The sequence below is a fragment of the Mustela lutreola genome, chromosome 8, assembly GCF_030435805.1.
Source record: "Mustela lutreola isolate mMusLut2 chromosome 8, mMusLut2.pri, whole genome shotgun sequence".
Classification (NCBI taxonomy): Eukaryota; Metazoa; Chordata; class Mammalia; order Carnivora; family Mustelidae; genus Mustela; species Mustela lutreola.
Window position 1 is genome coordinate 144,543,100 of NC_081297.1, and position 12,961 is coordinate 144,556,060.

General features: G+C 44.2%; 1 protein-coding gene across 5 annotated transcripts in view; it reads left to right on the forward strand.

Moving 5' to 3' along the window:
* Positions 1–26: 26 nt before the first annotated feature.
* The window catches only part of XRCC6 (X-ray repair cross complementing 6), a 37,425-nt gene continuing 24,490 nt past the window's right edge, over positions 27–12,961 (forward strand). For 3 of the 5 annotated variants that reach the window (XM_059187113.1, XM_059187112.1, XM_059187111.1), the window contains exons 1-6: positions 27–136; positions 771–854; positions 3,704–3,816; positions 7,665–7,803; positions 8,066–8,320; positions 10,151–10,334. In XM_059187113.1, the coding sequence (XP_059043096.1) occupies positions 779–854; positions 3,704–3,816; positions 7,665–7,803; positions 8,066–8,320; positions 10,151–10,334 (767 nt within the window). In that variant the 5' untranslated portion in view covers positions 27–136; positions 771–778. Of the gene's footprint in view, positions 137–770; positions 855–3,703; positions 3,817–7,526; positions 7,623–7,664; positions 7,804–8,065; positions 8,321–10,150; positions 10,335–12,961 lie in introns of those variants that run through there. The other 2 variants (XM_059187114.1, XM_059187115.1) reach the window with 2 other exon arrangements.

The window sequence follows — 12,961 nt, forward strand, 5'->3', positions numbered from 1 at the left end:
GGGCGTGTCAACTTGAGGAGGAATGTGCGCGCTATGCGTGATGACGTAACGGGCGTTGATTGGGAGCGCGAACTGGAGCCCCTGCGAGCGTGGCGCCCCGCCTTTTGTCCAAATTGATCTCTTCGTTGTTTCTAAGGTAGGCAGTTCGGGCTTTTCGCTTTGTCCCTTACTTTCCGGCCGGGGCTGGCCTCAACGTGCTTCGCTCACTTAGTCTTGCGCGCCCCTCTAGCCTCCCCGCGAGGCAGCGTCAGCACGAAGTGTGCAGACCGGCGGGGTAGAGACTGATTCTGGTTCCCGTCCCCTCCTCCGTGGGAGGCGGCTCCTGGCCTTGAGGCCAGCCTGCAGTGAGGCCCTCTCGCTCCGCGTGGCTGGCCCAGGAGTTGGGGGAAATTTGGGGGCGGGATGAGTGGGTCCGCTAGAGTATCTAGTACCCTGGAGCAGGAATTCCGTAGGTCCAGATGGTGCTGGAGGCCAGACGGGACCTTCAGGTTGGGCTGCCCCAGCACCCCAGTCAGTCGGAGGGCCGCTACGAGCCCTGAAGCGGCCCTGAGGGATAGCGGAGGTGAGGCGGCCGCTGGAATGATGCCTACGGCCGTATACTAGTACATCTCAGTTACTGAGAGCTCTGGAGGCAGCAGGATCCAGCATCCACATTCCTCACCAGTAACCTTGAGACTTTAGGGCGGATCTCATAGGAGCCTAGGAGTCGATATTTTTAAGGGTTAAATTTGCTTCTTACTGATCATAACTTTCTTTCACCTGGTGAGCAGTAAACACTATGTCAGGTTGGGAGTCTTATTACAAAAACGAGGGCGATGAGGAAGAAGAACAAGAAGAGGGACTTGAAGCAGGAGGTAAGTGACTTCAACGTGTGCGCAGTTCTGTGTATGACTTTCCCTGTCTCTGCTTTCTAATGGCTTACCCTGCCCTCCCCAGAGAATCTCAAATGCTTTTCTTCCTTTGAACTTTGCAGAGCTATCCAAGGCTCTTTTACTCAAGTCCTACTCCAGTGCTTGAGACATTTGTACCCTTCAACTTTTACTGGGTTCTGGTAGGTAGAGAGACATCTGTTGAGCTCCAGTCAATGACCCTGAACATTGGTACCTTTTGTCACCTTAGGTGGCTCAGGGAAGACCCTTCCTCACCCAGGAGAGTTGTTTTACTCATTGTAGGACCTCAGTATAAAAATGTCTTCACCCTACAATAACTGCAGCAACCAAAGCGAAAACGTGAGCAACACAGTTACGAGATTCATTCTCTCACCATGGTCTCAGGCGTGGTAGTAACACAAAGGATAAAGGAAGAGAAGTAGGGGGGACATGTAGTTTACATACTGGTGAATTTAAGTCCTGGGTAAAAAAATTTTAAAGTGTTTTTACTAAAAGTGAGAAACACAGGAAACGTATAACATAAAAGAAAATTTGCTGTAATCTACTGCCGGAACACTACTATTGCCAGCTTTTTGGCATTTTGCCTATTTCCTTCATTGAGGGAAGTTTCCTTCATCTTTCATTCTGATATTTCTTAACTATGTATGTCTGCTTTTCTTTGTGTCTGATTTTTTATAATCATAGTGAATATATGTTTTTTCATTTTCATTTGCACCAGTCTTCCAAAAACAATTTTAAACATAGATTTTGTGTTCTGCCTTTTTTCCTTAGTATATTATAGATATATTTTCCCATGTAACTACATATATGTCATCTTTATAACTCATTTTAAAGGTACTGTGATTTTTTCACTCTGCTTCCCATTGGACATTTTAGTTACTTTCAATTTCTTTTTCTTTTTCTTTTTCTTTTTTTTTTTTTCAAGCTTTTATTTGTTTATTTGGCAGAGAGAGAGACACACACAGCAAGAGAGGGAACAAAGCTGGGGGAGTGGGAGAGGGAGAAGTAGGTTTCCTGCTGAGCAGGGAGCCTGATGTGGGGCTTGATTCCAGGACCCTGGGATCATGACCTGAGCTGAAGGCAGATGCTTAATGACCTAGCCACCCAGGTGCCCTATTTTCAATTTCTGACTTTAATGAACAACATTGTTGTGGAAAATTTTGTATAAGGGGTTTCCCATATCTTATGTTCTTTAGATTGCTAAGAGGTAGAATTCACTGGGTCATGATAGAATTTTTGCACAAACCATAAGAGACTCTTAATCTCAGGAAACAAACTGAGGGTGCTCTAAGAGGGGGTGGGGGGGATGGGGGTGCTGGGTGATGGACATTGGAGAGGGTATGTGCTATGGTGAGTGCTGTGAATTGTGTAAGCCTGATGAATCACTGCCATGTACCCCTGAAACAAATAATACATTATATGTTAATAAAAATAAATTAATTAAAATGAAAAAAATTTTTGTTTAGGGCTCTTGACCCGTAATCGCCATATTCTTTTTTTTTTTTTTTAAATTTTATTTATTTATTTGACAGAGAGAAATCACAAGTAGATGGAGAGGCAGGCAGAGAGAGAGAGGGAAGCAGGCTCTCCGCTGAGCGGAGAGCCCGATGCGGGACTCGATCCCAGGACTCTGAGATCATGACCTGAGCCGAAGGCAGCGGCTCAACCCACTGAGCCACCCAGGTGCCCCCGCCATATTCTTTTATAGATGGGAAATTACATTTATTGTATTAAAAGCAGCAGTGTGAAAAAAAAGGGAGACAACCAGACATTTTATGTGTTTCTTTTTTTTAAAGATTTTATTTATTTATTTATTTGAGAGAACACAAGAGAGAGATTGAGCAGGTGAGTGAGCAGGCAAGGACAAGCATGGGGGAAGGGCAGAGGGAGAAGCAGACTCCCCGTTGAGCAGAGATCCTGACTGGGGCTCGATCTCGATCCCAGGACCCTGAGATCGTGACCTGAGCCAAAGGCAGACACTTAACTGACTGAGCCACCCAGGAGCCCCCATTTTATGTTGTTGTTTTTTTTTTTAATTTGACAGACAGAGATCACAAGTAGGCAGAGAGGCAGGCAGAGAGAGGAGGAAGCAGGCTTCCTGCTGAGCAGAGAGCCCGATGCGGGGCTCGATCCCAGGACCCTGGGATCATGACCTGAGCTCAAAGCAGAGGCTTTAACCCACTGAGCCACCCAGGTGCCCCCATTTTATGTGTTTTTATAAAAAAACTCAGCATCGCCTATGATGCCAGAAAGGAAAAAAGAACACCTGAATCTGATGATGAACCCTCTCTAGGTCCTCAGTAGGAAAGACAGAGGATTATGTCAGTTTATACCGAAAGAGTGCAGTCAGCAAAATCCAGAAAGTGGAAAACTATGTAACACAACATTCTCGTTCTTTGGCAAATAAGTTATAAGACACAAAAATGGAGGTGTACCTATAGATTAAGAGGTTTCAAAAACTTATTTTTTCTAAGTAGGCTCCATGCCCAGTGTGGAGCCCAACTGGGGGCTTGAACTCACGACCCTGAGATCAAGACCTGAGCTAAGATCAAGTGTCAGATGCTTAACTGACTGAGTCCCCCAGGTGCCCCTCGAAACTTAATTAAATCAAAACTAGTGTTTAGGAATGTTCACTAGGATGATAAAATTACAAAGGAAATAAGGAAATGATTATTGAAAGTCAGTTGAGTGGTTACTCTTTGGAGGAGGGTGGGCATTGTAATGGGCTTTTTTTTCTTTGTTTTACATGAATAATAAACATGATAAATATGACCACAGGTGCAAACATTTTCTTCTGTTTTTTTCCCCCATAGGAGAATATACATACTCAGGAAGAGATAGTTTGATTTTTTTGGTTGATGGTTCTAGGGCCATGTTTGAATCTGAGGGTGAAGATGAAATGACTCCTTTTGACATGAGCATCCAGGTAAGACGACCTGCTATTTAATTTAAAAAAAGGAAAGAAGGAGAGGAAGAAAAAAGTATTAACACTACTCTAAAAATTATGGACTCTTTGAAAAATTTGTGAATGATCGGTGTTGGTTAGCCTCTCCCAGGATGGCTACATGTACTCTGAGCTTAAAAAAAAAAAAAAAAAAAAAAGGTAGCAGCACTGGAGAATAGACCCATTTTATTTTGTGTTTGGACTTCAGACCCTAGGAATACATTGCTCCCACTTCTTGTGTTAGCGCTGGTGGTACAGAAGGGCTCCTCCTCCTGTAAAGATGTGCGTGTGAAGGAAGAAAGGATATTCTAACAGTTAATGGTGTTAAATGAGTCCTCTTTTTATTGGTATTTGGAAGTTGAGTATTACCCATGGCTGAAAAAAGACTGCAAAAAGACAACTCCATTTAAAAATGGGCATAAGATTTGCAACATTTTTTTAAAAAAGATTTATTTATTTATTTATTTGATAGACAGAGATCACAAGTAGGCAGACAGGAAGGCAGAGAGAGAGGGGGGAAGCAGGCTCCCCGCTGAGCAGAGAGCCCGATGTTGGGCTGGATCCCAGGATCTTGAGATCATGACCTGGGCCGAAGGCAGAGACTTAAACCACTGAGCCACCCAGGTGCCCCAGGATTTGCAACATTTCTCTAGAGATCTACAGATGGTCAAGAAGCCCTCAAAAAGATGCATATCTTTAGTCATTAGAGAAAAGCAAATTAAAGCAAAGCAAAACCATAGTGAGATAATATCCCACCCACTAGCATGGCTTTATTTTAGAGGGGAAAAAAGGATACAAAGAAACGCTGGCAAGGATGCAGAGAAATTGGAAACCTACGTTGCTGGTGGGAATGTGAGATGGATCGGCTGCTGTGGGAAACAGGATGGCAGTTCCTCAGAGAATTAAACATAGAATTCTCACATGACCCAGCAGTCCCTCTCCTAGCTAATTACCCAATAGAATAAAAATGGGTTCAGGTCTTGATTCTGGTCTTGATTACAAACTATATGAAGACAGAAGAGTTGCTGAACCTTTTGGTATCTATCTCCTCATCTGCGTAATGGAGAAAATAATAGTACCTGTCCCATCAAGGAGTAAATATTTGGTTTTGTTCTGTTTTGTTTTGAGATTTTACTTCTTTGAGAGGGAGAGAGAGCACAACCCAGGAGAGCAGGCGGCAGAGGGAGAAGCAGGCTCCCCACAGAGCAAGGAACCCAATGTGGGGCTTGATCCCAGGACCTCGGGATCATGACCTGAGCCGAAGGCAGACGCTCACCCAACTGAGCTACCCAGGCACCCCTTGTTCTGTTTTTTTTAAAAATTTATTTATTTAAGAGAGAGAGTGTTAGCAGGGCGAGGGGCTGAGAGAGGTAGAGAATCTCAAGCAGACTCCCTACTGAGCCAGGCGCCCAATGTGGGGTTTGATCTCACGACTGAGCCAAAACCAAGAGTCTGACACTCAGCCAAAGGTGCCACCCAGGAGCCTCAATATTTTTTTTCTTAAATTGAGCTATAGTTTACATAACGTAAAATTAACCATTTTAAGGTACACATTTCAAAGGTTTTAGTCATCCATAATGTTGTGTAACCACTACCTCTGTGTTATTCCTGAATGTTTTGAATGGATAAACAAAATGTTTATACATGCTGTGGAGTACTACTCAGCCCTAAAATGGAGTGATATATTGAGACCACAAGGGAATGAACCTTGAAAACATGTTAAGTCAAGGAAGCCAGACAAAAGGTCACACATTTTGGGATTACATTCATATGAAATAAAAAATACATAATCCTTGGAGAGTGTAGGTCGGTGGTGACCAGGAATGGCGATGGAGGCAGAGGCACGGAGGGAGCAATCACTTAATGGTAAGAGTGGTGCTTGCTTTTGGGGTGATGAAATTCTTTCGGAACTAGACGGTGGTGGTTATCCAGCATTGCGAATGTACTAAATACTACTGAACTAATTAATGTTAAAATGGTTAATCTGGGGACATCGGCTGGCTTAATCAGTAGGGCATGAGACCCTTGATCTTGGGGCTGTGAGTTCAAGTCTCACACTGGGTATGGAGCCTATTGAAAAATAAAATAAAAATGGTTAATTTTGTTATGTGAAGTCCACCTCCAGAAGATTAGCATTTCTTTATAGAGAAGAATTATAAATTCTAAGGACTTAGCCGCATATATTATGTTTTATATTTTTAGAGTTTGGAGCCAAACAGAAGCTTCTGATGTTCTAATTTGTATACAGACAGTTCTTGTAGTTGGCAAATCAGAATATCTTGTATCTAGAAAAAGAATTAATGAGAATAGTCCTTAACTTTAAAGCAGTGGTTTTCAGAGTCATCTGTAGACCTTGTTAGCACATATGCAGAGCCTTACCCCAGAATCAGAATTTCTGGTTCTGTAGATCTAGAGCTGGGACCAAGAATTTGCATTTCCAGCAAGTTCCTAGGTAATGCTGATGTTGCTAGTTTGGAGATCACTCTTTGAGGAGGACTGCTTTCACCTTTTTGGGATTGTGGCCTTCTTTGAGGATGTGGCAAAAGCTATATACCCCATCTCCAAAAAAGATACACTCACACTTCTGCATGTAATTTCAAAGGGTTCTTAGAACACTTTATGCCTAAAGGATCCAAAAGAAAAGGTATTACTATGTAGCAAATAAGTGAGACATTCACAGATGAATATAATGTATTTGATAAGCAATGAAAAAATATTTTCTCAAAAAAAATTTTTAAAAAAAATTCTTAGAACCTAAAAGAAGCGCTCACCAAAGTTTTTTTTTTTTTTTTTTTTTAAGATTTTATTTATTTATTTGACAGACAGAGATCACAAGTAGGCAGAGAGGCAGGCAGAGAGAGAGGAAGGGAAGCAGGCTCCCTGCTGAGCAGAGAGCTTGATGCGGGGCTCGATCCCAGGACCCTGAGATCATGACCTGAGTGAAGGCAGAGGCTTTAACCCACTGAGCCACCAGGGGCCCCTCACCAAAGTTTTGTAAATGTTTATAGACTGCTCAAAGTAAAGTTAGGGGATGGAAAGTACAGCAGAAGGAACATAGTCAGTGGTATGATAATAGCTTTATAGGGTGACAGGTGGGAGCTACACTTGTGACGAGCAAAGCATAATGTACAGATTTGTCACATCACTATGAGTACACCTGACACAGGTAACATTATGTTACAATATACTTCAATTAAAAAAAAAAAGAGTAGGTTAAAATACTTGTAGAAATAATTACTAGACAGGATTTTCCTAGAATACTGACATCTTTAATTGTGTAATTAAGCAAATTTTATTCTAAAAGATGCTGTTAGGGAAAAAAAGATGCTGTTAGCAGTTAAGGACTTCCTGTTGGGCCACATCTACTTATTGTTAGCTTAAACCTTTCGCATAGGTAATTATTTTACATAGGTACCTTCTGTTTCTTGGTCTCAGGCTACTTGAGGGAAGATCACATGGCCTGTCCAAACTCAAGTCAGTTCAGTAAATGACATTAGTGGGACTCACGTCAGGTTTTCTGATTCCAATGCTGGGCTGTTTTCCCTTCTTAACAGCAGAATTTCCTCCCTAATAAGTGTTTCTAGTTCTTTGATTTCTTGCGGTAGGAACTACTCATACTTAACACACTTTGCCTTTTGTTATAGCATAATATATATGCCCATCTTTCTCACTGATTCATGACTTTCCTGAAGGTAGGAGTCAGGCCTTAATCTAACGCCATGGACAGATTCAGCAAATATATTAAGCATCTACTATGCCCCAGGCACTTATGGAGTTTAAATTTTATGGTAAGTTAAATATTAATTGAATTTTTATTTTGATTTTGTCAGTGTATCCTGAGTGTGTATACCAATAAGATCATAAGCAGTGATCAAGATCTCTTGGCAGTGGTGTTCTATGGTACTGAGAAGGATAAAAATTCAGTGAATTTCAAAAATATTTACGTCTTGCAGGAGTTGGATAATCCAGGTCAGTAGAGGCGTAAGATCAGCTTTTCCCTTAAACTGGAAGGTCACTGCCCTGAACAGAGAAGGATGTGGAGAAGGAAGTAGATGACATGTTGACTAAGAGTATGCTTTCCTGCAGAGGGGGGTTCTTCCTGGGATGTGCACTTTGTGGGTTAAACACTTCTGGGGTGAGAACAGGACCTCAGCTCTTCTGTTTACCATATAAATGGGACATTAACTCTGTTCTGATTTTTCTGCCTGTTTGACTCCTTGTCTTTGATCAGGTGCGAAACGAGTGCTCGAGCTTGACCATTTTAAAGGGGAGCAGGGGAAGGAACATTTCCAAGACCTAATTGGCCATGGGTCTGACTACTCACTGAGTGAGGTGCTCTGGGTCTGCGCCAACCTCTTTAGCGATGTCCAGGTCAAGATGAGCCATAAGAGGATCATGCTGTTCACCAATGAAGATGACCCCCATGGCCTTGACAGTGCCAAAGCCAGCCGGGCCAGGACCAAAGCTGGAGATCTCCGTGACACAGGTTGGCATCTTCTGTGTTCCTTTCTGATTTTTTATTTTTATTTTTATTTTTTAAAGATTTATTTATTTGACAGAGAGATCACAAGTAGGCAGAGAGGCAGGCAGAGAAAGAGGGGGAAGCAGGCTCTCCACTGAGCAGAGAGCCCGATACAGAGCTTGATCCCAGGACCCTGAGATCATGACCTGAGCTGAAGGCAGAGGCTTTAACCCACTGAGCCACCCAGGCACCCCTGTTTTTATTTTTTAAAGCTTTTATTTTTTTTTGACAGAGAAAGAGGGAGAGAGTGTGCACAACTGGGGAAAACAGCAGACAGGGGAGAAGCAGGCTCCCTGGCTGAGCAGAGAGCCCCACACAGAGCTCTATCCCAGGGCCTCAGGATCATGACCTGAGCTGAAGGGAGACAGTCAGCTGACTGAGCCATGCAAGCACCCCATCCCTGTTCTTTTATTTTTATTTATTTATTTTTTAAAAATTAAAAAAAAATTTTATTTGACAGAGATCACAAGTAGGCAGAGAGGCAGGCAGAGAGAGAGTGGGAAACAGGCTCCCCACTGAGCAGAGAGCCCAGTGAGGGACTCGATCCTGGGACCCTGAGATCATAACCTGAGCCGAAGGCAGAGGCTTTAACCCACTGAGCCACCCAGGCGCCCAGCCCCATCCCTGTTCTTTTAAATCGACACTTAATCTTATTGCTAGTTAATGTCAAACATTTCTTTTTTCTCCACTGAGTATGAAATGAAAGAATAAAGTGATGCTGGGGGAGACACCTATGTAACATTCCTACTGAAAATGATGAAGCCATTTGCTCTCTCTCTCTCTCTCTTTTTTTTTTTTTTTTTTTTTTTTTTTAAAGATTTTATTTATTAATTTGACAGAGAGAAATCACAAGTAGACGGAGAGGCAGCCAGAGAGAGAGAGAGAGGGAAGCAGGCTCTCTGCTGAGCAGAGAGCCCGATGCGGGGCTCGATCCCAGGGCTCCGAGATCATGACCCGAGCCGAAGGCGCGGCTCAACCCACTGAGCCACCCAGGCGCCCCTCTCTTTTTTTTTTTTTAAGATTTATTTGTTTTAGAGAGACACAGAGAGTGTGTGTGTGTGATCGGTGGGTGCGGGGAGGGCAGAGGGAACGAATCGCAAACAGCCCGCCTTGTGTGTGGAGCCGGACTCCAGGCTCCGGGCTTGAGCTCACAACCCTGAGATCATGACCTGAGCTGAAATCAAGAGTCAGATGCTCACCCCACAGAGCCACCCAGGCGCCCCGGGGCCGTGTGTTTTCTAAAGAGCTCTACTAGAGCGAGCTTTTCTTGTCTTTTCATGCTACCATGCATGGTGATGGTTTGAATAAGTAAATGCTCAGGGCACCTGGATGGCTCCATCAGTAAAGCATGTGACTTTTGATCTCAAGGTTGGGAGTTCGAGCCCCACGTTGGGCGTGGAGCCTATTTAAAAATAAAATTAGGGGCGCCTGGGTGGCTCAGTGGATTAAGCCGCTGCCTTCGGCTCAGGTCATGATCTCAGTGTCCTGGGATCGAGCCCCGCATCGGGCTCTTTGCTCAGCGGGAGCCTGCTTCCTCCTCTCTCTCTGCCTGACTCTCCGCCTACTTGTGATCTTTCTGTCAAATAAATTAATAAAATCTTTAAAAAAAAAAAAATAAAAAATAAAAAAATAAAAATAAAATTAAAATATTGAATAAGTTGCCCTTATAGCAGCTGATTCCCTTAGCGCGTCTATAAGTCCTGAAAATGTTAATAACCCATCTAGTTCTTTGCGTATTTAGGTTTAACTGAAAAAAAAATTCTCGCTTGCTGAAAGTTGTTTTCCTTGCTCCAGGTATCTTCCTGGACTTGATGCACCTGAAGAAACGTGGGGGCTTTGACATATCCTTGTTTTACCAAGATATCATCAGCACAGCCGAGGATGAGGACTTAGGGGTTCACTTTGAGGAATCCAGCAAACTGGAGGACCTGCTAAGGAAGGTCCGCGCCAAGGAGACCAAGAAGCGTGTGCTGTGCAGGTGCGCTCTGAACCTGGGCCAACCGCCTGCAAGGGCCCTGCCCGGTTGGGAACACCCAGCTGCTTTGACAAAGCTTCCTTGGCTCCTTACCTCTGGGCGGTGCCTCCCCGTGTGCCTCACTGAAAACTCGCTTTATCTCTGCCTAGCATGTTTGCATATGTGCTTCTCTTCCTCTGGCAAGAGTGGGTAGGCTAGTTCTCCAGAAGAACACAGCTCTCCACTTCCTTGGTGTAAACAGTTGTGGCCTACTGCTGTCCTCACCTGAAGTCACTAGTATGTCGTCTGCTTGCTTCTCTGTAAATTGGGGATAACAGTAATACCTGGTCTAGAGCAAAAACTCCGGAAGTGCTAGTTACTGTCATGGTGTTGCGTTATTCTGGTTTCTTACAAACTTGAAATCAACAGGAACCAGCTTGTTAAATTACCTTCTCTTTTTAAAAAATCTTATTTATTTATTTAAAAGATTTTATTTATTTATTTGACAGAGAGATCACAAGTAGGCAGAGAGGCAGGCAGAGAAAGAGAGAGAAGGAAGCAGGCTTCCCGCTGAGCAGAGAGCTTGATGCGGGGCTCCATCCCAGGACCCTGGGATCGTGACCCGAGCCGAAGGCAGAGGCTTAACCCACTGAGCCACCCAGGCGACCCTTTTATTTATTTTTTAAAAAAAGATTTTATTTATTTATTTGACAGAGAGATCATGAGTAGGCAGAGAGGCAGGCAGAGGGGAGGGAGAAGCAGGCTCCCTGCTGAGCAGAGAGCCCAATATGGGACTTGATCCCAGGACCCTAAGATCATGACTTAAGCTGAAGGCAGAGGCTTAACCCAAGGAGCCAGGCGCCCCTAAATTACCTTCTCTCTCTCTTTTTTTTTAAAGATTTTATTTATTTATTTGACAGAGAGAAATCACAAGTAGATGGAGAGGCAGGCAGAGAGAGAGAGAGAGGGAAGCAGGCTCCCTGCCAAGCAGAGAGCCCGATGCGGGACTCGATCCCAGGACCCTGAGATCATGACCCGAGCCGAAGGCAGCGGCTTAACCCACTGAGCCACCCAGGCGCCCCTAAATTACCTTCTCTTAGAGAACTTTGCCATGAGAGTCCCAAGGGCTCCCCCATGTTGCTTTCGAAAGGTTAACGTCAGGCTTTTGTTTTCGACTAGGTTCCTCAACATAGGGGAACATGACCATAGGTAGTTTTTGAGTTTTCAGGAGGTTACTGACAGTTCTGCTAGAAAACCCATGAAATGATTTCAGGGCAACCACATAGTAGCCCACTGCGAACGGCTATAGTTTGGTTGTTGGCTCTCTCCTTTGCCCCTTGGGAATGATTTCTTTTTCTTCACACAAACACGCTGGCATCTCTTCTCCCTTCCTGAAATAATGGAGTATTGTCACTGCAATTTGGAAATCTAGCACATGTTTAGGTGGGGACGGCAGAGAGGATAAAATAGCGGTTAAATGTAGGTCCTGGGGGCGCCGGGGTGGCTCAGTGGGTTAGAGCTTCTGCCTTCAGCTCAGGGCATGATCTCAGGGTCCTGGGACCGAGCCTTACATCAGGCTCTCTGCTCAGCGGGGGGCCTGCTTCTCCCGCCCCCACCTGCCTCTCTGCCTGCTTGTGATCTCTCTCTCTCTCTCTCTCTCTGTCAAATAAGTAAATAAAATCTTTAAAAAAAAAAAATGTAGGTTCTGGAGCCAGATTGGCTTGGATTGTAGTCCCCGCCTTCTGCTGGGCAACCTGGGGCAAGTCACGTAACTTCTCTGGACTTCTGTAGAATGGGGGCAAACATAGTCCCTCCTCATAGGACGGCTGTATTGACTAACCCAGATAGCCCAGGCAGAGTGCGTGGCATAGTGATTATTTACAAATGTTAGTATTTTCTTTCTTTCTTTTTTTTTTTTTTAAAGATTTTATTTATTTGTCAGAGAGAGAGAGTACACACAAGCAGGCAGAGAGGCAGGCAGAGAGAGAGGAAGGGAAGCAGGCTCCCTGCTGAGCAAGGAGCCCGATGCAGGACTCGATCCCAGGACCCTGGGATCATGACCTGAGCCGAAGGCAGCGGCTTAACCAACTGAGCCACCCAGGCATCCCCAAATGTTAGTATTATTCTTTGGACGAATGGTTACAGGATACTTGAAAGGAGTAATAAACTGGAACTGTTTGAGAACTAATAATGCCTTAGGCCTAGAAAATGATTAATGTTCTCACTATAATCAAATAATGGAATTATGTTATCACAAGGTTATTGTGTGCCAGCACTGCCCTAAGTTATTTGTTAACATACTAACTTTCATCTTTACTTTTGAAAAGATTTTATTTATTTGAGAGAGAGAGAGTACTGGCGGGGGAGGAGCAGGCAGAGGGAGAGGGGGAAGCAGATTGCCCGCTGATGAAGGAGCCCACACAGGGCTCGAGTCCAGGACCCTGGGATCAGGGCCTGAGCCGAAAGCAGATGCTAAACTGACTGAGCCACCCTGGCCCCTTATTTTTTAGAGACAGAAAGAGAACATGTGTGAGTCTGGTGGGGGAGGGGCAGAAGAACAGGAAGAGAATCTTTGTTTGTTTGGTTTTTTTTGTTTGTTTTAGAGAGAGTGTGTGGTGGGGTTGGGGGGTGGGCAGAGAGAAGCAAATTCC